This window comes from Sarcophilus harrisii, chromosome 5, assembly GCF_902635505.1.
Source record: "Sarcophilus harrisii chromosome 5, mSarHar1.11, whole genome shotgun sequence".
Taxonomy (NCBI): Eukaryota; Metazoa; Chordata; class Mammalia; order Dasyuromorphia; family Dasyuridae; genus Sarcophilus; species Sarcophilus harrisii.
In genome coordinates, this window is record NC_045430.1 from 110,278,680 (window position 1) to 110,304,488 (window position 25,809).

Below are 25,809 nucleotides of genomic sequence, written 5' to 3' on the forward strand. Positions count from 1 at the left end.
TGTATAGAAAAGTAATGCCAATATTGTGGGACAATCAGCTATGAATGACTTTGCTTTTCTCAGCAATACAATAATCCAAGACTATTCTGAAGGACTTATGAAAAGTTCTATTCATACTCAGAGAAAGAACTGATAGCATCTGAATACAATTTGAAACATATTTTTCTTACTTTATTTTTTTAAAAGAAAAGATTTTTCTTTTGCAATTTGACTTTTATTGAAAAGTTTTGCATAACTTCCAATGTGCCTTCTCAATGGGGATGTAGTGGGGAGAAAGGGAGAGAATATGGAACTCAAAGTTTTAAAAAGAAATGTAAAAAATATTTTACATGTTAAGTAGGGAAAATAAAAATATTAAATTAAAATATCTCTGATAAATAGAAGTATCTTATTTAAAAAGTGATTTTCACTCCATTACCAGCCCACCAGCTTTTCTAATTGCTCCCAACTTATCCTTTTAAATGTGAAGGCATAGGTCAATACCTGTCATTCCACTTTCCACCTTGATCAGGTGAGTCTCCCACCAAAATCAGGGTTCCTTTTATTAGTTCAGGACAGCAATCTTTTCGATTGGTGATTGACACAAATCCTAGGGTTTGTGTTGAACCCAAATCTATCATCCACCATGGGTCATTCTCTTGGAGAGTTTGAACACAATAGTTACTTTGAATAGATCCATCCATAGGTTTTTGAAGAAATGGGGAAGGAATGAAGACACTGGACTGTGAGGTTGGTCTTTGTTTTGACAATAATGGACCTGAAGACATGAGAAAGTGAAAATAGATGGTTAGTGCGTCCTATTTGTGAGGGTGTAGCTTAGTGTTTTGGAAAGATTGCTGGTTTTGAATTTATAGATCTTGCATTCAGGTTCAAGTTTTGACACATTCTAAGTGTAAGCCCTTGGACAAGACCTTTCATCACTCTGGGCCTCTCTTTGCTCCTTTCCAAAGTGAAGAATTTGTATTGAGTAAATCCTTTGAGGATGTTTTTAAGTTCTTCTTCTCAGATTCTGTGAGTTCATGCTGAAAAGGAAGAGTTACTTGAGAGACAAAAGGAACACTTGAATAGTCAATAATTGTTATTCTTAACTTTAGGACCTATTGCTACTTATGACAACAAACTATATTGCAAATTCTATTGATCTGGCTTCTCTATACATGTGAAGAATAGAAGAAACACATCCACATACAAGTTGTCTTAGGGGCCTCAATTTTGTAAAGTAATTCTTAAACATGGAAGTCAACTACTAGTTTCCAGTGCTACAGCCTGAGAGGAAGATTCATCTGCTCTATTGACCACCCTTCCCAACTTTTTGTCATTTATAAATCTGATCAAGTTGACTCTTATAAATTTTTAAAAATCACTGACAAGAAAAAAAATCAAAATCTGAATAGGGATGAGTAGAGAGGCTACACCTAGACTATTCCCTCCAAATAAACATTTATTTTTAATCATTTCTCTTTGTAGATAGTCAATTCAGCTATAGTTGTATTTTATTGTTTGTTCATTTACCTATATATTTCAAATTTCATTTCTACTCTTTATTAAAAACCAAATGACCTTCCTTCATGTGTCTGCACTTAATACTTAATCTAAGTCAGTGAAGGGAAAGGGATATTGATTGGGCCTTTAGTTCCTTTAGTTAAAGGGAATTCTGTGGAGAGAAATATCCCACCACTAAAATGGATACTTACTTTTCTGCCATTTAAGAGTTTTAGAGAATTTCCTGGGACATTGTGAGATCAAATGATTTGCTGAATCCAGGTCATCTTGGCTTTGTGGAGACTGACTCTTTATCCACTAAGTTAAATTGTCTTTCAGCACAACTTGGCTACAACAGCTATGGCTTTTGGTGTAACAGGCACACATGGCAATATAGGCAGCGCAACTTGTTTCTCCCCTCACAAATTTTTTTCTTCCTAAACTCAAACAATCTCCCTAAAATGTTCATCCAAGTTCACTATGTTATTATTTATCCTGGAATCTTCTTAAAAGAAGAAATTTACCAGAGGTGGATAAAAATTAATGAGACTTCATTCAAATGATCAATGCTTGAGAGATGGAAGGTTCATGTCAAGAAAGGTCAGGATTATTAGAGAAAGATGTGAGGAGTATGAGAAGTTAGGTTTCCACAGATATTGTCAAAACAGAATGAAGGAAATGGTGAAATATCTTGTTAAGATATCTCTAAGCAGTCACTGTGTGAGTCAAAGAACTGATAAAATTCCTGATAAAGGGATCTAGGCCTAAACTAGCCCAAACTAGCTAGTGTCAATGACAGGCACAAGCCTTTTGACATATGGTGAATAAAGAAAATTGTAAATCTGACCAATCATAACTCAGATTGTAAATCCAATTAATTGTAACTCAAATTATAAATCCTACCAATTGTAACTTGGATTGTAAATCTGACAAATGTAACTCAGATTCTAAATCCAACTTGGACCAATCTGAGCATTGAAGGGAGGTGTAAAGAACCAGAATGAAAGTATAAAGCTTGCTCTTGCTTCTGTATTGGTATGTGTCTGACTTGGGAGCTTTTCTTGAAACTTGTCAAAGGATTCTTCTCTCATTCTAAAATTTTAAAATGTTGATTCTAACACTCCTCCTGCACTAGCTTCCAACTAGGGAAGCAGTGGGCAGTGGCAGCTCGTCCCGGGCTTACTCCCCAAAACAGTTGGGTTATAAGGACTCTTTTGAAAATAGAGAAATAAGATCCCAAGCCTGTCTTGAGCCTGCTCTTAGGACCTCTTTGGATGTTCTTATCTATCTCGGGGTTCTGTTCTTTTACAACAGCAATCTTGAGGAGTGTTGTGGAAGAACATGAATGACCTTTTGCAAATTACCCTCAGAACCTCCAAATGTTCCCCAAAGCTTTCTTGAGCTTAATTTTGTTATGATCAAAATCTGTGATAAAGAGATACTGATGTCCAAGGTTCTGAACATGATCTCTTTATGAGCCAAGTTTAGCAATTGCCAATGAAAAGACCCAGGACAAATCAAAGATACAGCTGATAAAGCAAGTCTTTTATAGAGTTGGTTACATAAGTTACTAGTGATGCAAACTAAATTAAGATTGTCATGGAGAGAGAGAGGGGCAAACATTGGAGAACAAGATTGACTTATCTTCCTTCCCTACTCTCAACCTCTTCTATAGTCAGCAAAAAGCCAGATTTTGAATCTGTGTTCAGATGTTAGGAGCCAAGAAAAAGAATCAAATTCTTGCAAATTTTACTGCTGAGACATATACTATTAGGTCCGTTTGATGCATAAATATTGATTCATTATACTGATGAAATATAATTATTAATCAATAATTAATAATACAAACTAATGTGGGCATTAATTTTTGATTTCACAATTTCATAATCCATTTTGCAAATGTTACTGAAGCATATATGGAACTCTTCTTGATCCTGTTCATTTTCAGTTTGTTCTTCTTGGTATCACTAATTCCCTGTGATCTTTGTCTTATGTGTGGTTTTGGCTTTCACTTATTCCAAAGACAGCAATTTTAGATAGCAAAATTTTATATTCTTGGTTTTGAAGTGGTTGGAATTGGCATTTTCCTTATCTGATGTGATCTTGGGTATGACCTTAGAACCCAAAGTATTTTCCTGAGTGATCTACAAAAGAGACATATAAGAAATACAGGATCTTTGATGATAACTAGAATATCCACCTGCATTTTTAATGCCTTCTGAAATCTTATAGATACTTTTTAGTCATTTAGTGTCCCCTGTTTGTGATCTAATTATCTAATCTAATTTGGGGGTACTAAAGTTGTATTACTGAATATGAAAGGCTAAATGAAAAGGCATTCTTATATATATCCCTTCATGTAGAAAGATTTGGAGATGTTGACTCTGTGAAGAGGGGAGCCACATATCCATCTTGATGCATGGAAGATGAAAAAAAATCAGCAACCTCCATAAAATTATGAGCTAGCAGGGACCTGCTTTGGGGGAGTAAATCATGAACATTTCACTTTTACCCGCGTCACCCTTTTATACACAAAATCAATAAAGAATGTAGGACTTTTACTGGGTTACCTGAATACTAGATGATATATCAACTAGCCTGGGGTATGGATAACAAAGAGTAACATTTTTCAGCAATGGGATGTAGGGCTGAGCAGCACTCTGAAAATTACAGTTAAAAATTTTAAAGAACAACAGAAAAGTGCCAATGAACAGGGGAGGATAATATCAAAGGGCAAAGTTGTAGTGGGTGACAGTTACAGCAAAGTAATTCAGCATTTTCAGTGAGCCTGCCATTGGATTCAGAGGAGCAGGAGAAATCTGGTCACTATATGAACTTCTTCTCAGGGTGGTGTTTTTAAATGCATAATAAATATAGAAAGCTAGCCAAATATATTGACATAAATTTCTAAACACCTTTAAAAAAGTTTCTAGATCCTAGATTAAGAACTCAGTTTTTACATAAATCACATTCTCAACTATGAATCTTTCACAGAAGAAATTATAGATTATGTTACTGAGGTTCCTATAATGAAGAAAGAATTTCTTACTTTGTGACACCTTTTTGGGGTTTTCTTGACCTTGATAGTTGATACATAGATGCTATTTCTTTCTAATTTTATATAGTTATAAATTTATAAACTCACCAATTAAGTCTGAGGCATTGCTAGCATTGGGTGTGGAAAGCTGAGATTCAGGACTGGGTGTTGGAAGACTAGGAGAGATTGACTCGGATGCTTTTCCAAAGACTCTTACTTCACAGAAAGATAGAAATGTTTCTTCTCTCTTTGGGTTCACAACACTCACATATCTTCCTCTCATCATCCCACATCTGAAAAACTCTGTTTTTCCATGAGCCAAGGAACCAATGATGGCACATCTGAAGGAAAACCATATTTTAATTTGGAAAGACTCAAATATGCTAAATGAAAACATCTGCATAGAAGTCAAAGATGATTAATCCTTTGCCTTATTTTAAGGAAGGTTCTCAGACTAGTATTAAACCAGGTTTATACATTGGAAATAAAACAAAGGTCTTGTGAGGAAGAACATCACAGAAAGTTGTTCCCTGGGCTGCAGATGCCATCACCAATCTGCCATCTCCTTAGAATACCCATGATAGGTACAATAACCTTCTCTTATCCCATATCCTTTCATTAATCTCTATGCAGCCTCTGCTGCTAGTCACTAAATCTTGTTTATTCTTCCACATCCTGCACTTTATTTTTTAGTATTCTCTTCCACACCTAGCTCAAGATCCCTAGCTCTGATCACATTGCCAAGATATAGTAGATACGGTAAAATAACTGTTGATTGGAACACGATGGAAGTAAAGCTTTTGGTTCCTCTGTGGTCTATGACTACTTCACCCTCAGTGGATGATCATAAATGGTCTTCCAACTAGTATCTCCACCTCTAGCTTCTGCCTTTTTCAGCTCACCAAGCACAGCTACCGGGATCTTTCTTTCTCAGAAACAATTTTTGTCTAATCTTAGATTTTCTTCCTGACATTCAAGACATGGAAGCAATGGTGAGTACCTCTTGAGCACAGCATCTATTCTCCACCTCCCTAATTATATCCTAGCATATCTTGCTGGCTATATGTGAAACCTTGTTCATGCCAACCATCAGGTACTTAGAAGAAAGACTAGTAGACCTTAGCTAAGGAAAATATGAAGGGAGTCAAATGCCAGAATTATCAGGATATTGCATTTCAATGAATCCATGACTTGTTTTAACCCCTCCCACGTGTTGGACTCTGTGATAGGCATTGGAGTCACAAATGTAAAAAAGAAATAGCTCCTGTCCTTGGAGACTTACTTTCTCTTCGATTTCAGGGAAGACTATGAGGTCAGAGAGATCAGGACAAGTGGAGATGGCTCTGGGTGGAGGGAGCACCTCATGGGGCAGTCAGGAGTGAAGGAGGAGATGGGGGCAGAGGGAGTATGGCTGCTATGGGATGAGGAAAGGGGGATGGTTGGGAGCTTACAGCTGAGGGTCTCAATTTTTCTTGTAAATGTGGGACAAGGTTCTCAGTTGAGAGGGTGAGGCAGAGAGAGACATGGAAGATTTCAGGGATGATGAAAACATTTGGAAGCGCTGCTGTGAGCAATGGGATTGATGAGGGAGGTGAAGTAGGATTGTCCACCCCTGTGAGAAAGCCCTTTTTAAAAGGAGAAAAACAATAGTAGCAGGTGTTGGACAATGGAATGATGGCAAGTTTTCCCCTTTGTGTAGGCACAAAGACCCTTATGGTGGTAACAAATTTTGACACAAGACTGCAGGCTGAGGTGTCTGGTAAGACTGGATGGCTGGAAGGGAGTGTACTGCTAAGGAGTGACAGCTCTAGGTACAGGGTTAGCTGTAGAAAATCTAAGGGACAAATTTTGCTCAGCACTGGGTGTTCCCCACCCACTGAGGTAGAGTAGGGAGGCTGCAGAAAGCCTGAGCATCACTGGCTGCAGCCAGCTGGTAGAATTTTGGGCATGGCTCAGATTGGCAAATGGTGTTTGCTCTTCTTGGAAGACCTGAGGTCTCCTACCTAGTTGCCATCATGATTTCCCAGGTTTCATCTGGGGGATATCTGATTAGAAGCACAATAAGGAGGTCTCTTCTGTGTCTGGGATGGCTGGAATGAAGTGCCTCTTATGAATCTGTTAAAGGACAAGCTACCCTGACAAACATGACAACATGGGGCTGCTTCTTCCTCTGCTCCTAAGCAATGGCCCGGATTCAAGCTTTCTGGTTCAAATTCTGAATCTCCAAGTAGAAAGCCCTGCCTTTGCTGGAGGGGCGTCCAAGCTCTTTCAAATTAAAAGGCTTAGACAAACAGCTAGAGGCTATTTCTAACAGATCATGCTTTGGCTGGGTGGTGGGGTTAAAACAAGATCCCCAGCCCTTGCGAGCTGCACTCTTCCAGGCTGTGCCTTTCTGGGGGAGGGGGCAAAAGCCGAGAGCAGGAATGGGAGCAGCAGCCCTAGTGATGGCAGGCAGGGGGGAGAGTGCCATGGCAGAGTGCCAAGGGCCAGAGAACTTGGGCAAGGAAGGGAGAAAGGGGACAGAGACCTCAAAGATGGGGGCTGGGGACAGAGAAGCAAGAGTAGGAGGAGGAACTGGCGGGGGATGAGACAAATAATAGCTGGAGACTGACAGGAGAGCTTTTCTCAGTCCTTTTGTTCTGTTTTCACTTGGAGGTTTTTTTTTTTTTTTTTTTTTTTTTTTTTTTTTAAGTTCTTTGTATGTGTGTGGTGTGTGTGAGGTTAGGTTTTTAAAGTATTGTAGTCCTAACCCCAGTTTCCCAAAAGACCCATGGTTTTTACTGTGTGATTCTCCTTAGTATGGTGCTTTTGGGGAATGTATATGGCAGAACTATTACTATGCTACCCCCTTTCATTTATAATATTAGTCAACACCCACATAGTATTTTGAAGGCTGAGAAGCACTTTTCCCATCTTTTCTCATTTGATCTTTAAGATTGTTTTAAAGAGATAAAAGTTGAGCTTCATACCTGTTATTGGGCATCCCTCCTTCATCATGGGAATCCCCCACCAGAATCAGTGCTCCTCGTAATTCTTCAGTACAACAATCATTCCGAGGGGTGAGTGCCACAGATTGCACGATTTCTGTAGAACCCAAATCTACCATCCACCAGGGATTTATTTTTCGATCTGTTTGAATACAAGTGCCTTTTTCAAAATCACTGAATAGAGACCCATCTACGGCTCTTTCAGGAGACCCAGAGAAACTGAAGATGCTGGACTGGAAGGCTGGTTTTCCCTCTGATAACACTGGAGCTGAAATGATGAGATATTTGAAGAAAATTCAATCAACCCTCAGATGTAAAGTGAAGAATTTATTACTATAATGAACAGTTAGTTTTCTCCTTAACTAGGAGATCGATAAAGTCCTATTACTTTCAAAAAGTGATATTGAACACTTAGTCTTTAACCATTGCCATTGTTATTAAAAACCAGTCTTTCATTATGAGTTCACAATATAATCTAATAATATTCTACACTAAGATACTTCTCTTTTCTATGCAGGAATATGGAAAGAAAAAAATCAAGCTCAGATGATGACTTGCAGAGCATTCATATTTATCTATTTTTGCTTGGTTTAAGGAGATCTGCTATACAGTTCATAAGCAATTTTCTGCTTTTTAATACCTTGATATTTACATGATCACACACAATAAAAAGATAGAAATAATGTTTAAGATGAACTGAAATATGGTACAAGGAATTGTGGATCTTGTCTTCATAGCACATCTGGTGATTTTCATAAGCATTTATTTAACTTTCCTGGTAACTGCAGTCTAAACACCATGGTAACTTCAAAATTTCATTTGGTAAATACTTTAAGGGATCCATTCTGCAAATGATCATTTTAGCTTGTTCTTTGACTATAAAGGACCTGGATCCAATTTAGAAACTTAAGGGAAAAATAAGCCAATTAAAACATAACACATTCCAGGTGACATTTCCAAGAACCAAAAATATTGAAAATACAGTCAAATATTGACTTGCTAAAAATATAAAAGAATCTAGAATAGAAAAACTCACTAAATATTTTATGGTTCTGATAGTGGTTCTTAATTGTATTGATTCTCCTTATTATACTTAACAAAATCCCTAGTGCTCATTCTAAAAAGTAATGGAATATAGGATTCATTCATATTTTGTGAGCTGGATATGAATGCCTAGAGGAATAATTAAGGGGATTAGAGGAAACAGTAAACAAAAAAAATTAGCTAAGAAGGTAAGAACTGGAAATATTTTTTAAAAGTAAAAAAAAAGTTTGAGGAAGTACCATCTGAGGAAGAGCACTCATTTCACAAAACCTTTTAGGAATTTTGCTACCTAAACAATATTGAATTTGAGCAAAGAAAGTGAATGAAATGATGTCATGGAAAAATATGCTTACCAAAGTTGTTCTGTGTGAGATCAAAATTATAGTAAGAATTAAAATGATTGTTTATCTGTTGATTATCAGCAGAAGTAGATGATAAGGTAGAAGAGAGCCCATTCTTATCTGAATTCTGGGCTTTTCCAAAGACTTTCACATCACAAAATGACAAAACCTTTTCTCTCCCTGGTTTTGTGATAGTCACATATCTTCCATTCATTTCTCCACAACTGAAAATCTGTTTTATCCCAAGACCCAAGGAAGGAATGATTGCACATCTGGAGAGAAACAATGTTGTTATTAATAAAGATTTAGTAGTGATTATATATGAGTTGTGTAGGAGAAAAAGAAAATATGAATTATTTATCTCTTGGTGTTACCACAACTTTACTGCCCAATAGTTTAGCCCCATTTATTCCCTAATAATTAAAAGTAGCTTCTTGAAAACAGCATGTTTGGACATAATTTTTTGGCCTTTAGGTCCTAGTTGAGTAAAAAAAAAAAGTTTCATTGAATCTATGGATCCAGACACATCTTAAGTAGGAGGAGTAAAGACTGGACAAGGGGAGCAAAGAATTTAGCAACCAAGAAGGGAATATGCTGAAGATGATGGTAGGATTGATTTCATTAATCTAATATTTTCATTTTGCTGTATGTAAATTTATCTTCAGAAATGTCATATTTGAAGTGATTCTTCAATCCATTATCAACCCATGAATTTTTAAATAACAGGGCTTAGGTCAATACCTGGCATTCCACTTTCCGCCATGATGAGGTGTGTCTCCCACCAAAATCAGGGTTCCTTTTATTTGTTCAGGGCAGCAATCTTTTCGATTGGTGATTGACACAAATCCTAGGGTTTGTGTTGAACCCAAATCTATCATCCACCAAGGGTCATTCTCTTGGAGGGTTTGAACACAATAGCCACTTTGAATAGACCCATCCATAGGTTTTTGAGGAGATTGGGAAGGAAGGGAGGCACTGGACTGTGAGGTTGGTCTTTGTTCTGAAAGTAATGGACCTGAAGAGATGAGAAAAATGAGAATAAATGTCAGAGACCATGTGACAAGTGCATCCTAGGGAACCATTTGTCTGGCTTTGAATTTAGAAGTCCTAGGTTCAAGTTCATGGTCTGATATATCTATATCTATATCTATAATATCTGAAATCTTAGATAAGACCTTTCTTCACTCTGAGCCTCCTTCCTAATTTACAAAGTGAGGAGATTGGGTTGACTTTAGATTCATTGAAGACTTTTGCTCTATATCTCAGAATCTGTGACTTCATGTAGAAGAGTTAGTCCAGTAATAAAAGGAATATTTCTAAAATGGGTCAATAATCAGTAGTTATAGGCAGTAATGTCACTCACGTTTTATGATCTATTTATGATCTATTAGTTAACACAAACTATATAGAATATGCTATTGGCCTGACTTTTCTCTATAGATTTGTAGAAAAGAAGACATACATCTATGCACAAATTGCTCTTAGGGTCTCAATTTAGAACTCTTGGAGACCTAGAGATTAACTTCTAGTTTCTCCAGTTCTAGGGGAAGATTTTTAATCTTGTTTTAGTCATCTGCATATTAACTTATTATACTTAAGTATGATGTATATATACATATTTAAAACAGACATTAAAAAATGAGCAGAAAAGATTTAAGAGAGGCCAGCCTAAGCTAGACAATCTCTCGAGAAGAATTTTTATTCATTAACCATCACTATTTATAGTTATTAAATAATTAACATTTGTAATTTAATGTTTGTTTAGTTACCTATCTATCTCACCTGTCCCTCATTTTCTAAACAACCAAAAGGCCTTCCTTCATGTATCTATACCATATGATTAGTCTATGTCAGGGGTCCTCAAACTTTTTAAATAGGGGGCCAGTTCACTGTCCCTCAGACTGTTGGAGGAATAGACTACAGTTAAAAACAAAAACTTTGTTTTGGTGGGCCTTTAAATAAAGAAAAATCATAGCCCTGGGTGAGGGGGATAAACATCCTCAGCTGCTGCATCTGGCCGCAGGCCGTAGTTTGAGGACCCCTGGATGTCATAGTGAAGAGAAAGGGATAAGGATTGGACTTTAAATTGTATTGGTTAAAGAACTCTGTGGAGAGAAAACGTCCCTCACTAATAGGTTGGTATTTCTCTGCTATTTAAGAATTCTGGAGTTTCCTGCAAGTGATTTGCCCAGGAGCCCCCAGCCAATAAAGGTCAGACTTGAACCCAGGAGTCCTTGGCTTTGTGAGGACTTGCTCTTTGTCCAATAGCCCAATTGCCTCCCAGTGTAGCAGACACAAATGGCAAAGTAGACCTAACTTGTTCTCACCTCCTAACTTTTATCTCTGGGTCAATCCCAAAACTCTCCACTAAAATGTTCATTCAAGTCCCACAGAGAATCCTTTATTATAGGCTACTCTTGCTACAAAGATGAAATTTAACAGGAATGGATGAAAATCAGTGAGTCTTGCGTTCAAATGATCGCAATCCAATCCAATAATTAAATGCTGGGGGAAAAGGAAGGTTCATGTGCTGGATACAGAAGCAAGTTCTCGGGCCTGTCTGGGGCTTCTTCTTAGGTTCTTTTTGCTTCTTATCCCTCCCAGGGCTCTGCTCCTGACAATGGGAACAGTCAGAGTCTTGTGGAAGCACATGGATGCTCTTCTGCAAACCACATTCAGAGAGTGTAGATGTTGCCCCAAACCTTTTTGAGTTTAATTTATAATCCATTTTGCATGTGTTACTGGGAAATATTTTTGAACTCTTCTTGAATATTTTGGTTTCAGCTTGTTGGGGTTCCTAGCTTCACATGATCTTTGCCTGATGATTCTTTTGGTTTTCACATATTCCAAAGCAAGCAATTTTAGATGCCAAAAGAGATGCCATGATTTCAAATCCCTGTTTTTTCAGTACTTTGAATTGTAATTAATCATTTCTGACCTTATTTGAGAGGTGACTTAGGGTTAATCTATTTTATTGAGTGATGTACAGAACAATCATAGAAGAGGTACAAAGACCTTTGATGGCAACTAGAATATCAACCAGTGTATTTAATGCTTCTGAAATCTTATAGGTACTTAGGGCTATTTTTTGTGGTTGGGATTAATTACTGGAGAAACCTGGAGATGGAAGGACAAATTAAAATATATTCTTGTTTATATCCCCAGCATAAGGAAGACTCATAGTGAGCTGTTGACATTGTGAGGAGACCCATATCCATCCTGACTTGTAGCTGAGGGAAGGAATTAAGTCACTCTGATATAATTAGGTACTAGTAGGTTTTTTGCTGTGGAGGGGTGAGTCATAAAAATCTAATTGTGATCTTAACCATACTTTTGCACATGAAGTAGCCAGAGATTATGGGGCTTTTAATGGCTCAACTGAAGACATATTGAATACTTTGGAATATAGAGATCAAAGAATCTCACTTTAAAGGTTTTTCCCACTTTTTTTCCCAGTGATGGGGAGTAGTATCTCAGTAGAATTTAGTAGATTGTAATTAAGAAGACTGAAGAGTAAGGTAAAAGTGACAGTGAAGAAGGGAAAATGATATTAAAGGGCAACACTATAGTGACAGATAGCTATGGCAAAGGAACTCAAAATTCCAGTGGCAGAATTCTGGGTTTTACATGGAGTATGAGCAGACTAGAAAATCTGTGAGCTTCTTCACAGAGTAGTATTTTTAAGTCATCATTTGAAATACAAAGACATTTAAATCTAGCCAAATATAATGTTATACAAGTTTCAAAATACCTTAAGAACTTTGACTTTATATGAGTTATATTCTCAACTATTAATTTTTCACAGAAGGAACTATGGATTATGTTATAGAAATCTTTATTATGAGGAAAGATGCTCACCAGTTAGGACAGTGTCATCATTAGCCTTGGGTAATGAAGTGACAGGAGGAGTGATAGGTAGGTCATCATGAGAGATGAAATCTGATGTTTTCCCAAAGACTCTTACTTCACAGAAAGATAGAAATATTTCTCTCTTTGGGCTGATCACACTCACATATCTTCCTCTCATTGTTCCACATCTGAAAAACTCTGTTTTTCCACGGCTCAAGGAACCAATGACTGCACATCTGAAGGCAAATCACATTTTACATGTCAAGAATCAAAAGTCCAAATTTAAAAGAGCTATAAAGAGTTTGGCAGAAGTGATTAATCCCTTGCTTCATTTATTTTCAGATATGTCCAGAGATCAACATTAAACTAGTTTGTAGACTGGAAATAATAAAAAGTCTTGTCAGGAATGACATCAAAAGGGATGTAAATGACAGCATCATCTATCATCTTTTTGCAGTACCCATATTAGGTAAAATCTTCTCCTCTTTCCCCTTATATTCACAATTAACTTCCTTACTATCTGTGATGTTAATCACTAAATCTTGTATATTCTTCCTTTTCTGTGACATGTCTTGAAGTTACCTTTTTTTGAACTTTTCTTGGACACCTAGTACTGAACAAATTATTGCCCCATAGCAGACACTTCAATGTGACTGTTGATCAGAATATAATCGAATTAACATTTTGTATCTTATGTGGTATATGCTCAGAACACCTCCTGAATGGATCAAAATAAATGGTCTTTCAACTAATCAATCACTCACTTTTAGCTCTGGTTCTTTCAGTTCACCCAAGGCCACTTAGCAGGCACTTCCTTTCTCAAAAACATAGTTCTTAGGAAATAATTTTCCTAACTGTGATTATATAGTGACAATGAGACTCTCAGCCATAGCTTTTTTCCCTAACATTCCAATTCTGTACATAATGGTGAATACTTCTTGTTTCCACATCTAGTCTTCATCTGTCTGGTTATATACTAGCATATCTTTCTATTTATATTGCAAGAGTTTGTTCCCATTTTACTTTCAAGAGATAAAACTTAGCTTCATACTTGGAATTGAAAATGCCACCATTTTCAGGCAATTCCCCAACTAGAATAAATGCTCCATATAATTCTTCTGTACAACAATCTTTTCGAGGGGTGATTGCCACAGATTTCACAGTTTCTGTTGAACCCAAATCCACCATCCACCATGGATTAATTTCTTTGTTTGTTTGAATACAATTGCCTTCATCAAAATCACTTAGGAGAGACCCATCTACAGCTCTTTCAGGAGACCCAAAGGGATTGGAGATGCTGGACTGGAAGGCAGGTTTCCCCTTTGATAACACTGGAGCTGAATGATGACATATGAGGGAAAAAAGTCAATCAACTATCTGATGCAAATTGCAGACTTCATTAATAGAATGAAGAGTTATCCCCAAATCCAGGGACAAAAGAATGACTACCACTTTTAAAAAGTGATATAGAACACTTAACCACTACTCACTGATATTGCTATTATATATCATTTTCACTTTTATGAGTTTACAATCTAATCTAACAAAATGTCCCACACTAATATACCTATTATACTAGTGTATACCTTTCTCTTTTAAGTAGGAATGTGGAAATAAAAAGCCAAGACTACATGACAACATTCAATTTCTCCTTGTAGAGAGCAAAGGCAATTTTCTGGATCCTTCATTCTGATATTTGCATTTGTTAAGCTGATACAATTAGAAGCTCATAATAATGTTTAAGGTAAACTACAAAATGGTACAGGCAATTGTAGATCTTTCTTCATGTTGTATGTGATGACAGTCATAAACATTTATTTAACTTTCCTGGTAACTGCAATCCAAGTACCATTCCAATCAAAGGCTTTTTTGTGTGTGATAAATTCTTTAAACCAATGGACCCATTATGCAAGTGAGCATTTATTACATTCTTTTACTAAAAAGAACATAGGTTCCTTTTAGAAACATTAAGAGAGGAAAGAGTCAATTAATACTAGCCAATTCTACATCAAATATTTCATGTGAAACAAAAATAACTAAAAATATTGAAAATATATAGAGAGGTATTTAAAATATTTAGTTATTAAAATAGAAAAGAATCCATAGGAGAAAAGAACTTACTATTTTATGATTCTGATGATGGATATTGTACTAATCCCCCTCAACATACTTACCACAATTCCTAGAATTCTGTCTGAAACTTAACTTGCAATAAAAAGTGAGTTCCTATTTTGTCAGTCGGATATGAATACAGAAAGGAGTAGAAAAAGGAATTAGAGGAAGAAGAGGAAATAAGGAAAGAAATAGAATGTGGTGTGAAGACTGAATGAAATTGGAATTACTTTCAAAGGGAAGAGTATAATTAGAAGAGAGGCTTATTTCATAAAACTTTTTAGATCTGCTACCTTAATAATATCTGATTTGAGGAATGAAAGTCAGAAAAATGTGGTTGATCCATTCTGATGAAAAAATATACTCACCAAAGTTGTTCTCTGTGAGATCAAAATTATAGTAAGAACTATTAGAACCATGATTAGTTATCTGTTGGTCATCATCAGAAGTAGGTGGTAAGGTGGAAGAGGAATCATAGAAGACATTGTTTTTTGAATTCAAGGTTTTTCCAAAAACTTTCAGATCACAAAATGATAAAACCTTTTCTTTCCCTGGTTTTGTGATTGTTACATATCTGCCATTCATTTCTGAACAATTGAAAACTTGTTTTATCCCAAGACCCACGGAAGGGATGATTGCACATCTGGAGGGAAATAGTATTATTAATTGCAATAGTATTGAGGTGATTTTACTTTGGCTATGCAGACAGAAAAGTAAAGATGAATTATCTATCCTTTTGTGTTGTTAGGCAGTAGTAGTTACCGTGGCTGCCTAATATTTAAGCTCCATTTATTCCTTATTCATTAAAATAAAGATTAACACTAAAATGAAGAATGATTTTACTCAAATATACCACTTGTGTCCTTCAGGGCTTAGTTTAGCAAAAAATTAATGCTTTGACTTGATGTTTCTAAAGATATGTAAAGGAGGGGGATTGATGTGAGGAGGAGAAGAGAAGCACAGACTGTGAGTACCAAGAAGTTAACAAACTTCATTTGCCTAAAGTTTTCTTTTCAGCTATAAGTATAGTTAGCTTCAGAAACACCCTATTTGAACATAGTCTGTAATTATGATGGAATACCATTGTTCTGCAAGAAATGATGAGCAGGATGCTCTCAGAAAAATTTGGGAAGTCCTCCTTCAACTCAAGCAAAGTGAAATACACTGTATACAAAAGTAATAGTAATATTGTGAGATGATCAGCTATAAATGACTTTGCTTTTCTCAGCAACACAATGATCCAAGACTATAATGAAGGACTTATGATGAAAAATTCTATCAATACCCAGAGAAAAAAACTGATTATATCTGAACACATATTGAAACATACTTTTTCTTTTTACTTTACTTTTCTTGAGGATTTTTCTTTTACAATTTGACTTTTATTGAAAGGTTTTGCATAACTTCACATGTGCCTTCTCAATGGGGGTAGAGGGGAAGAAAGGGAGAGAATATGGAACTCAAAGTTTTAAAAAGAAATGTAAAAAATGTCTTACATGTAAGTAGGGAAAATAAAAATATTAAATTAAAAAATATCTCTGACAAAAAGAAATATCTTATTTGCAAAGTGATTCTTCACTCCATTACCAACTCACCAGCTTTTTTTCCCTTGAGGTAATTGGGGTTAAGTGACTTGCCCAGGGTCACATAGCTAGGAAGTGTTAAGTGTCTGAGAGCAGATCTAGACTCAGTTCCTCCAGACTTCAGGGCTGGAGCTCTAGCCACTGTGCCACCTAATTGCTCCCAACTTATCAACTTTTAAATGAGAAGGCATAGGTCAATACCTGGCATTCCACTTTCCGCCTTGATCAGATGAGTCTCCCACCAAAATCAGGGTTCCTTTTATTAGTTCAGGACAGCAATCTTTTCGATTGGTGATTGACACATATCCTAGAGTTCGTGTTGAACCCAAATCTATCATCCACCAAGGATCATTCTCCTGGAGAGTTTGAACACAATAGTTACTTTGAATAGATCCATTCATAGGTTTTTGAAGAAATGGGGAAAGAACGAAGACACTGGACTGTGAGGTTGGTCTTTGTTTTGACAATAATGGACCTGAAGAGATGAGAAAAGTGAGAATAGATGGTTAGAGACCAAGTGACAATTGCATCCTTCAGGATAATATTTGTGAGGGTGTAGCTTAGTGTTGTGGAAAGATTGCTGGCTTTGAATTTAGAGATCTTGGATTCAGGTTCAAGTTTTGACACATACTAAGTGTAAGCCCTTGGACAAGACCTTTTATTACTCTGGACCTCTTTTTGCTCCTTTCCAAAGTGAAGAGGTTGGATTGACTCTAAATCCTTTGAGGAGGAAAACATGAGGATAAAAAGTTCTTCATCTCAGATCTTGTGAATCAAAGGAAAGGAAGAGTTACTTGAGAGACAAAAGGAATACTTGAATAGTCATTAATTGTCATTCTTAACATTAGGACCTATTAATACTTATAATGACCACAAACTACATAACACATTCTATTGATTTGGCTTCTCTATACATTTGTAGAATAGAAGAAACACATCCATGTACAAGTTTTCCTGGGGGCCTCAGTTTTGTAAAGTAACTCTTAAACATAGAAGTCAACTACTAATTTCCAGTGCTCCAGTCTGAGGGGAAGATTTTCAAACTTGATTTAGTCATCTGCTCTAGTGACTACCCTTCTCAACTTTTTGTCATTTATAAATCCGATCAAGTTGAATTTTATAAATTTTTAAAAATCACTAACAAGAAAAAATTAAAACCTGAATAGGGATGAGTAGAGAGGCCATACCTAGACTATTCCCTCCACATGAACATTTATTTTTTAATCATTTCTCTTTGTAGATAGTCAATTCAGCTATAGTTGTATTTTATTGTTTGTTCATTTACCTATATATTTCAAATTTCATTTCTACTCTTTATTAAAAAAACCAAATGACCTTCCTTCATGTGTCTGCACTTAATACTTAATCTAAGTCAGTGAAGGGAAAGGGATATTGATTGGGCCTTTAGTTCCTTTAGTTAAAGGGAATTCTGTGGAGAGAAATATCCCACCACTAAAATGGATACTTACTTTTCTGCCATTTAAGAGTTTTAGAGAATTTCCTGGGACATTGTGAGATCAAATGATTTGCTGAATCCAGGTCATCTTGGCTTTGTGGAGACTGACTCTTTATCCACTAAGTTAAATTGTCTTTCAGCACAACTTGGCTACAACAGCTATGGCTTTTGGTGTAACAGGCACACATGGCAATATAGGCAGCGCAACTTGTTTCTCCCCTCACAAATTTTTTTTCTTCCTAAACTCAAACAATCTCCCCTAAAATGTTCATCCAAGTTCACTATGTTATTATTTATCCCTGGGAATCTTCTTAAAAAGAAGAAATTTACCAGAGGTGGATAAAAATTAATGAGACTTCATTCAAATGATCAATGCTTGAGAGATGGAAGGTTCATGTCAAGAAAGGTCAGGATTATTAGAGAAAGATGTGAGGAGTATGAGAAGTTAGGTTTCCACAGATATTGTCAAAACAGAATGAAGGAAATGGTGAAATATCTTGTTAAGATATCTCTAAGCAGTCACTGTGTGAGTCAAAGAACTGATAAAATTCCTGATAAAGGGATCTAGGCCTAAACTAGCCCAAACTAGCTAGTGTCAATGACAGGGCACAAGCCTTTTGACATATGGTGAATAAAGAAAATTGTAAATCTGACCAATCATAACTCAGATTGTAAATCCAATTAATTGTAACTCAAATTATAAATCCTACCAATTGTAACTTGGATTGTAAATCTGACCAAATGTAACTCAGATTCTAAATCCAACTTGGACCAATCTGAGCATTGAAGGGAGGTGTAAAGAACCAGAATGAAAGTATAAAGCTTGCTCTTGCTTCTGTATTGGTATGTGTCTGACTTGGGAGCTTTTCTTGAAACTTGTCAAAGGATTCTTCTCTCATTCTAAAATTTTAAAAATGTTGATTCTAACACTCCTCCTGCACTAGCTTCCAACTAGGGAAGCAGTGGGCAGTGGCAGCTCGTCCCGGGCTTACTCCCCCAAAACAGTTGGGTTATAAGGACTCTTTTTGAAAATAGAGAAATAAGATCCCAAGCCTGTCTTGAGCCTGCTCTTAGGACCTCTTTTGGATGTTCTTATCTATCTCGGGGTTCTGTTCTTTTACAACAGCAATCTTGAGGAGTGTTGTGGAAGAACATGAATGACCTTTTGCAAATTACCCTCAGAACCTCCAAATGTTCCCCAAAGCTTTCTTGAGCTTAATTTTGTTATGATCAAAATCTGTGATAAAGAGATACTGATGTCCAAGGTTCTGAACATGATCTCTTTATGAGCCAAGTTTAGCAATTGCCAATGAAAAGACCCAGGACAAATCAAAGATACAGCTGATAAAGCAAGTCTTTTATAGAGTTGGTTACATAAGTTACTAGTGATGCAAACTAAATTAAGATTGTCATGGAGAGAGAGAGTGGGCAAACATTGGAGAACAAGATTGACTTATCTTCCTTCCCTACTCTCAACCTCTTCTATAGTCAGCAAAAAGCCAGATTTTGAATCTGTGTTCAGATGTTAGGAGCCAAGAAAAAAGAATCAAATTCTTACAAATTTTACTGAGGCATATACTATTAGGTCTGTTTGATCTTATTGATTGTATTGATTAGATTGTACTGATTAGATGTAATTATTAATCTAAAATTAATAAAGAATACAAATTAATGTGGGTATTAATTTTTGATTTCACAACTTCCTAATCTATTTTGCAAAGGTTATTGAAGTATATATATGGAACTCTTCTTGATCCTGTTAATTTTCGTCTGTTCCCCTTGTTGGTATCACTAGTTCCTTGTGATCCTTGTCTTATTGTGGTTTTGACTTTCATTTATTCCAATGATAGCAATTTTGGATAACAAAAGGGGTTAACAAAACCTTACATTCTTGGGTTTGCGGTGGTTGGATTTGGCTTTTTACCTACCCACTATGACTTTAGGTGTGATCTTAGAGCCCAAAGTATTTTCCCAAGTGATCTACAGAAGAGTAATATAAGAAGTACAGGAACTTTGATGGCAACTAGAATGTTTTTATGCCTCCTGAAATCTTACAGATACTTTTTAATAGTCTTTTAGTGTCCCCTGGTTGGATTTAATTACCGGGGAGGGAGACTAAAGTTACATTACTGAAGATGAAAGGCTAAATGAAAAGGCATTCTTGTGAAAAGGCATTCTTCATCCTTTGATGTAGAAAGATTCAGAGATGTTGACACTGTGAAGAGGGGAGCCACATATCCATCTTGAAGCATTGGAAGATGAAAAAAAATCAGCAACCTCCATACAATTAGGAGCTAGCAGGGACCTGCTTGGGGGAGTGTCATGAACATCTCATTTTTACCACAATCCCCCTTTTATACCCATAGCAATAAAGAATGTAGGACTTTTACTGAGTCCTGACCTGAAGACATATCAACTAGCTTGAGGTATGGAGAAGAAAGAGTAACATTTATCAGCAATGGGATGTAGGGCTGAGCAGTACTCCAAAAATTACAGTTAAAAATCCTAAAGAATAGTGATAAAATGCCAATGAATAGGGAGGATGATATCAAAGGGCAAAGTTGTAGTGGATTACACTTATGGCAAGATAGTTCAGCATTCCTATGGCAGATTTCCCAGATTTCACAGGAGCAGGAGAAATCTGGACAATATACGAACCTTTTCTCAGAGTAATGTTTTAAAATGCATAATATAAAGCACATGGAAGAAACAATTATAATGACATAAAAATTTCTAAACACCTTTAAAAAAAGTTTCTAGACCTTAGATTAAGAACTCAGGTTTTACATGAATTACATTCTCAACTATGAATCTTTTACAGAAGAAATTATAGATTATATTACTGAGGTCCCTATTATGAGGAAAGAATATCTTATTTTGTGACACCTTTTTGAGGTTTTCTCGACATAGATACTTGATACATAGATGCCATTTCTTAAACTCACCAATTAAGTCTGAGGCATTGCTAGCATTGGGTGTTGAAAGCTGAGATTCAAGACTGGGTGTTGGAAGACTAGGAGAGATTGACTCGGATGCTTTTCCAAAGACTCTTACTTCACAGAAAGATAGAAATGTTTCTTCTCTCTTTGGGTTCACAACACTCACATATCTTCCTCTCATCATCCCACATCTGAAAAACTCTGTTTTTCCATGAGCCAAGGAACCAATGATGGCACATCTGAAGGAAAACCATATTTTAATTTGGAAAGACTCAAATATGCTAAATGAAAACATCTGCATAGAAGTCAAAGATGATTAATCCTTTGCCTTATTTTAAGGAAGGTTCTCAGACTAGCATTAAATCAGGTTTATACATTGGAAATAAAACAAAGGTCTTCTGAGGAAGAACATCACAAAAGTTGTCCCCTGGGCTGCAGATGCCATCACCAATCTGCCATTTCCTTAGAATACCCATGATAGGTACAATAACCTTCTCTTATCCCATATCCTTTCATTAATCTCTATGGAGCCTCCGCTGCTAGTCACTAAATCTTGTTTATTCTTCCACATTCTGCACTTTATTTTTTGGTCTTCTCTTCCACACCTAGCTCAAGATCCCTAGCCCTGAGCACATTGCCAACACATAGTAGATACAGTAAAATAACTGTTGATTGGAACACGATGGAAGTAAAGCTTTTGGTTCCTCTGTGGTCTATGACTACTTCACCCTCAGTGGATGATCATAAATGGTCTTCCAACTAGTGGAAGAAGTCTAGCTTCTGCCTTTTTCAGCTCACCAAAGCACAGCTACTGGCATCTTTCTTTCTTAAGCACAGTTTTTGTCTAATCTTAGATTTTCTTCCTGACATTCAAGACGTGGAAGCAATGGTGAGTACCTCTTGAGCACAGCATCTATTCTCCACCTCCCTAATTGTATTCTAGCATATCTTGCTGGCTATATGTGAAACCTTGTTCATGCCAACCATCAGGTACTTACAAGAAAGACTAGTAGACCTTAGCTAAGAAAAATATGAAGGGAGTCAAATGCCAGAATTATCAGGATATTGCATTTCAATGAATCCATGACTTGTTTTAGCCCCTCCCACGTGTCAGACTCTGTGGTAGGCACTGGAATCACAAAGGTGAAAAAGAGATAGCTCCTGTCCTTGGAGACTCACTCTCTCTTCGATTTCAGGGAAGACTATGAGGTCAGAGAGATCAGGACAAGTGGAGATGGCTCTGGGTGGAGGGGAGCACCTCATGGGGCAGTTAGGAGTGAAGGAGGAGATGGGGGCAGAGGGAGTATGGCTGCTATGGGATGAGGAAAGGGGGATGGTTGGGAGCTTACTGCTGAGGGTCTCAATTTTTCTTGTAAATGTGGGACAAGGTTCTCAGCTGAGAGGGTGAGGCAGAGGGAGACGTGGAAGATTTCAGAGATGATGAAAACATTTGGCAGCGTTACTGTGAGCAGTAGGATTGATGAGGGAGGTGAAGTAGGATTGTCCAGCCCCTGTGAGAAAGCCCTCCTTTAAAAAGGAGAAGAAACAATAGTAGCTGAGAGTGTTGGACCCAATCGGAATGATGGCAAGATTTTCTCCCCTTTGTGTGTAGGCACAAAGACCCTTATGGTGAGTAACAAATTTATGTTACACATAGACTGCAGGCTGAGGTGTCTGGTAAGACTGGATGGCTGGAAGGGAGTTACTGCTAAGGACTGACAGCTCTAGGTACAGGGTTAGCTGTAGAAAGTCTGAGGGACAAATTTTGCTCAGCACTGAGTGTTCCCCACTCACTGAGGTAGAGTAGGGAGGCTGCAGAAAGCCTGAGCATCACTGGCTGCAGCCAGCTGGTAGAATCTTGGGCATGGCTCAGACTGGCAAATGGTGTTTGCACTTCTTGGAAGACCTGAGGTCTCCTACCTAGTTGCCATCATGATTTCCCAGGTTTCATCTGGGGGATATCTGATTAGAAGCACAATAAGGAGGTCTTTTCTGTGTCTGGGATGGCTGGAATGAAGTGCCTTTTACGAATCTGTTAAGAGACAAGCTACTCTGACAAACATAACAACATGGGGCTGCTTCTTCCTCTGCTCCTGAGCAATGGCCCGGATTCAAGCTTTCTGGTTCAAATTCTGAATCTCCAAGTAGAAAGCCCTGCCTCTGCTGGAGGGGTGTCCAAGTTCTTTCAAATTAAAGGGCTTAGACAAACAGCTAAGGGCTGTTTCTAGCAGGCCATGCTCTGGCTGGGTGGTGGGGTTAAAACAAGATCCTCAGCCCTAGGTAGTTGCACCCTCCCAGGCTGTAGCCTTTCTGAGGGGAGGGGCAAGAGCCGAGAGCAGGAATGGGAGCAGCAGCCCTAGTGATGGCAGGCAGGGGGGAAAGCCCCATGGCAGAGTGCCAAGGGCCAGAGAACTTGGGCAAGGAAGGGAGAAAGGGGACAGAGACCTCAAAGATGGGGGCTGGGGACAGAGAAGCAAGAGTAGGAGGAGGAACACATGGGGGATGAGACAAGTGATGGCTAGAGACTGACAGGAGAGCTTTTCTCAGTCCTTTTATTTTCACTTGGAGGTTTTTTTTTTTTAAGATTGTGTGTGTGTGTGTGTGTGTGTGTGTGTGTGTATGTGTGTGTGTGTGAGGTTAGGTTTTTAGAGTATTGTAGCCCTAACCTCAGTTTCCCAAAAGACTCATAGTTTTTACTGTGTGATTCTCCTTAGAATGGTGCTTTTGGGGAATTCATATAGCAGAACTATTACTATGCTACCCTCTTTCATTTATAATAATAGTCAATACATAGTATTTTGAAGGCTGAGAAGCACTTTCCCCATCTTTTCTCATTTAATCTTTAAGATTATTTTAAAGAGAAAAAGTTGAGCTTCATACCTGTTATTGGGCATCCCTCCTTCATCACGGGAGTCCCCCACTAGAATCAATGCTCCTTGTAATTCTTCAGTACAACAATCATTCCGAGGGGTGATTGCCACAGATTGCACGATTTCTGTAGAACCCAAATCTACCATCCACCAGGGATTCATTTCTCGATCTGTTTGAATACAAGTGCCTTTTTCAGAATCACTGAACAGAGACCCATCTACAGCTCTTTCAGGAGACCCAGAGAAATTGAAGATGCTGGACTGGAAGGCTGGTTTTCCCTCTGATAGCACTGGAGCTGAAATGATGAGATATTTGAAGAAAATTCAATCAACCCTCAGATGTAAAATGAAGGCTCTATTATTAGAAAGAAGAGTTGTTCCTTTTACTCAGAGACAAGATAATTATGACTATCTTAAAGAAATGACATAAAATCCACTGTCCTTTCTAATGTATTTCATTTTAAATTTTATTCATAATATAATTCATTAAATATACTATACTAATATACCATCTTCTAAGAAGTTATGTGGAAAGAAAAAATCAAGACCACAATATCGTTTGCATCAAAGTCATAATTTTCTTTTCGACTTTGCTTGTGAAGTCCTGGTTTATTGGTCAAAAGCCATTTTTTTTCTTTCTTTTTTCCCTATATATACAATTTCTGAAAAAATTGACAAGATAATAGATGAGAAGTGAAAAATGATGTTAGGGTGAATTGCAAAATGATGCAGGGATTGGAAGGATTGTCTACAAGTCATATCTACTGCCTTTCATAAGTGTTTATTAAATGTGGTTGCTAAATGCAGTCTAAATAGCATAGCAAAATGAAAAAAAAAACTTTAGATATATTGGCCAACCGATGATACATTCTGTGAATCAGCACTTTAATTCATTCTTTTGCTAAATAGGACATGGACTCTTCTCTAGAAACTTTAAAAGACACGTGAAGCAATTAGTTTTAACAAATTATTTACATAGAATATTCCAAATGAAATTTCCAGAAAGGTTTAAAAATATTGAGAATAAAAAGATGTTTAAAAATATCTAGTTACTAAAAATATAAATGGGTTCATGTGAGAATGGAGAGGTTCACTCAATAATTTTTACTCTTGATAATGTTTGTTAGTATAGTGATTCTCCTATTCATCTGCATCACAATTCACAGAGCACTTTCTAAAAATTGTCTTCCAAAATAGAATGTATTTGTATTTTGTGAGCAGGTTATGAATGCTGAGAGGAGTAGAAAAAGTAGAAAGAGACAATTAAGTAAGGATTGGAAATATTTTTAAAAGGAAGAATGTTTGGGGGAATGATATAAGACAATTCACTTTTCACAGAACCTCTAAGGAATTGTTGCCTCAATCATACATGATTTGAAAAAAAATGTCACAAAAATGTCACTGATTCACTAGACAAAAGTTTACTCACCAAAGTTGTTCTCTGGGAGATCAAAATTATATGATGTAGCTGAAGAATTATCATTCTTGAGTGTTTCTGGGACATCACCAGAAATAGGTAACAATGGATAAAAATTATTGGAAGTTTCCAAATTACTGCTATTTGAATCCCAGGGTCTTCCAAAGATTTGCACATTACAAAATGATAAAACCTTTTCCCCTCCCGGATTGGTGATTGTCACGTATCTTCCTTTCATTCTCCCACACTTGAAAATTTGTGTCATCCCTGGACCCAAAGAAGGAATAGTTGCACATCTGAAGAAAAACCACAATTGTCATTTGCTACGAATGTTGAGACTGAATGCAGGTCACACCAGATGACAACCATAGGTGATTAATTTATTCACTTTTATTATTATAACTATGCAGCCTAATAGATCAGCTCTGTTTATTTCCTATTAATTAAAAGAGACTTTCTGCCAAAATGATCAGTCCTTGAAGATTGAAATTATCAAAAGTCTATACACATCACTTGATGAGATATGAGCATCCTTTTAAAAATCCCTTTTAGATTGATGGGGAGAGATTGTTTTCTGACTTTCACATCTCATTTTATGTTTTGCTCCTAGATAAGGTGGCTAGTCCTTCACATTTTCTCCTGAAATATTTCCCAGGTTATACTTTTTTCCCCTCCAGGAACCATTTTGGCAT

General features: G+C 36.9%; 2 protein-coding genes across 2 annotated transcripts; both read right to left on the minus strand.

Annotated features, from left to right (window-relative positions):
- Window positions 1–3,253: 3,253 nt before the first annotated feature.
- LOC116419266 (pentraxin fusion protein-like) lies at window positions 3,254–8,685 on the minus strand. Its single transcript, XM_031938334.1, has 3 exons — window positions 7,489–8,685; window positions 4,628–4,860; window positions 3,254–3,626 (listed from the first exon to the last, which is right to left on the minus strand). The coding sequence occupies exons 1-3, from the start codon at window positions 7,623–7,625 to the stop codon at window positions 3,598–3,600; spliced, it is 399 nt and encodes a 132-aa protein (XP_031794194.1). The 5' UTR covers window positions 7,626–8,685; the 3' UTR covers window positions 3,254–3,597.
- An 854-nt stretch (window positions 8,686–9,539) lies between these two features.
- LOC111721073 lies at window positions 9,540–25,424 on the minus strand (the record flags this gene model as incomplete). Its single annotated transcript, XM_031940196.1, has 8 exons — window positions 9,540–9,906; window positions 12,750–12,976; window positions 13,792–14,077; window positions 15,221–15,495; window positions 16,637–16,910; window positions 20,837–21,069; window positions 23,711–23,996; window positions 25,130–25,424. Coding segments are annotated over 8 exons (2,157 nt in total), but the record flags the coding sequence as incomplete, so codon positions are not given.
- Between the last annotated feature and the right edge of the window lie 385 nt (window positions 25,425–25,809).

Bases quoted from the DNA above. Each gene is read 5' to 3' on its own strand.
- LOC116419266 (XM_031938334.1), bottom strand. From the start codon at position 7,625: ATGGTAGATTTGGGTTCTACAGAAATCGTGCAATCTGTGGCACTCACC. The intron at 4,861-7,488 runs GTATGAAGCTCA...GTTTTCCTTCAG, and splicing joins GGAGGGATGCCCAATAACAG to ATGTGCCATCATTGGTTCCT. The intron at 3,627-4,627 runs GTGAGTTTATAA...TCTCTTTTGTAG, and splicing joins CAATGCCTCAGACTTAATTG to ATCACTCAGGAAAATACTTT.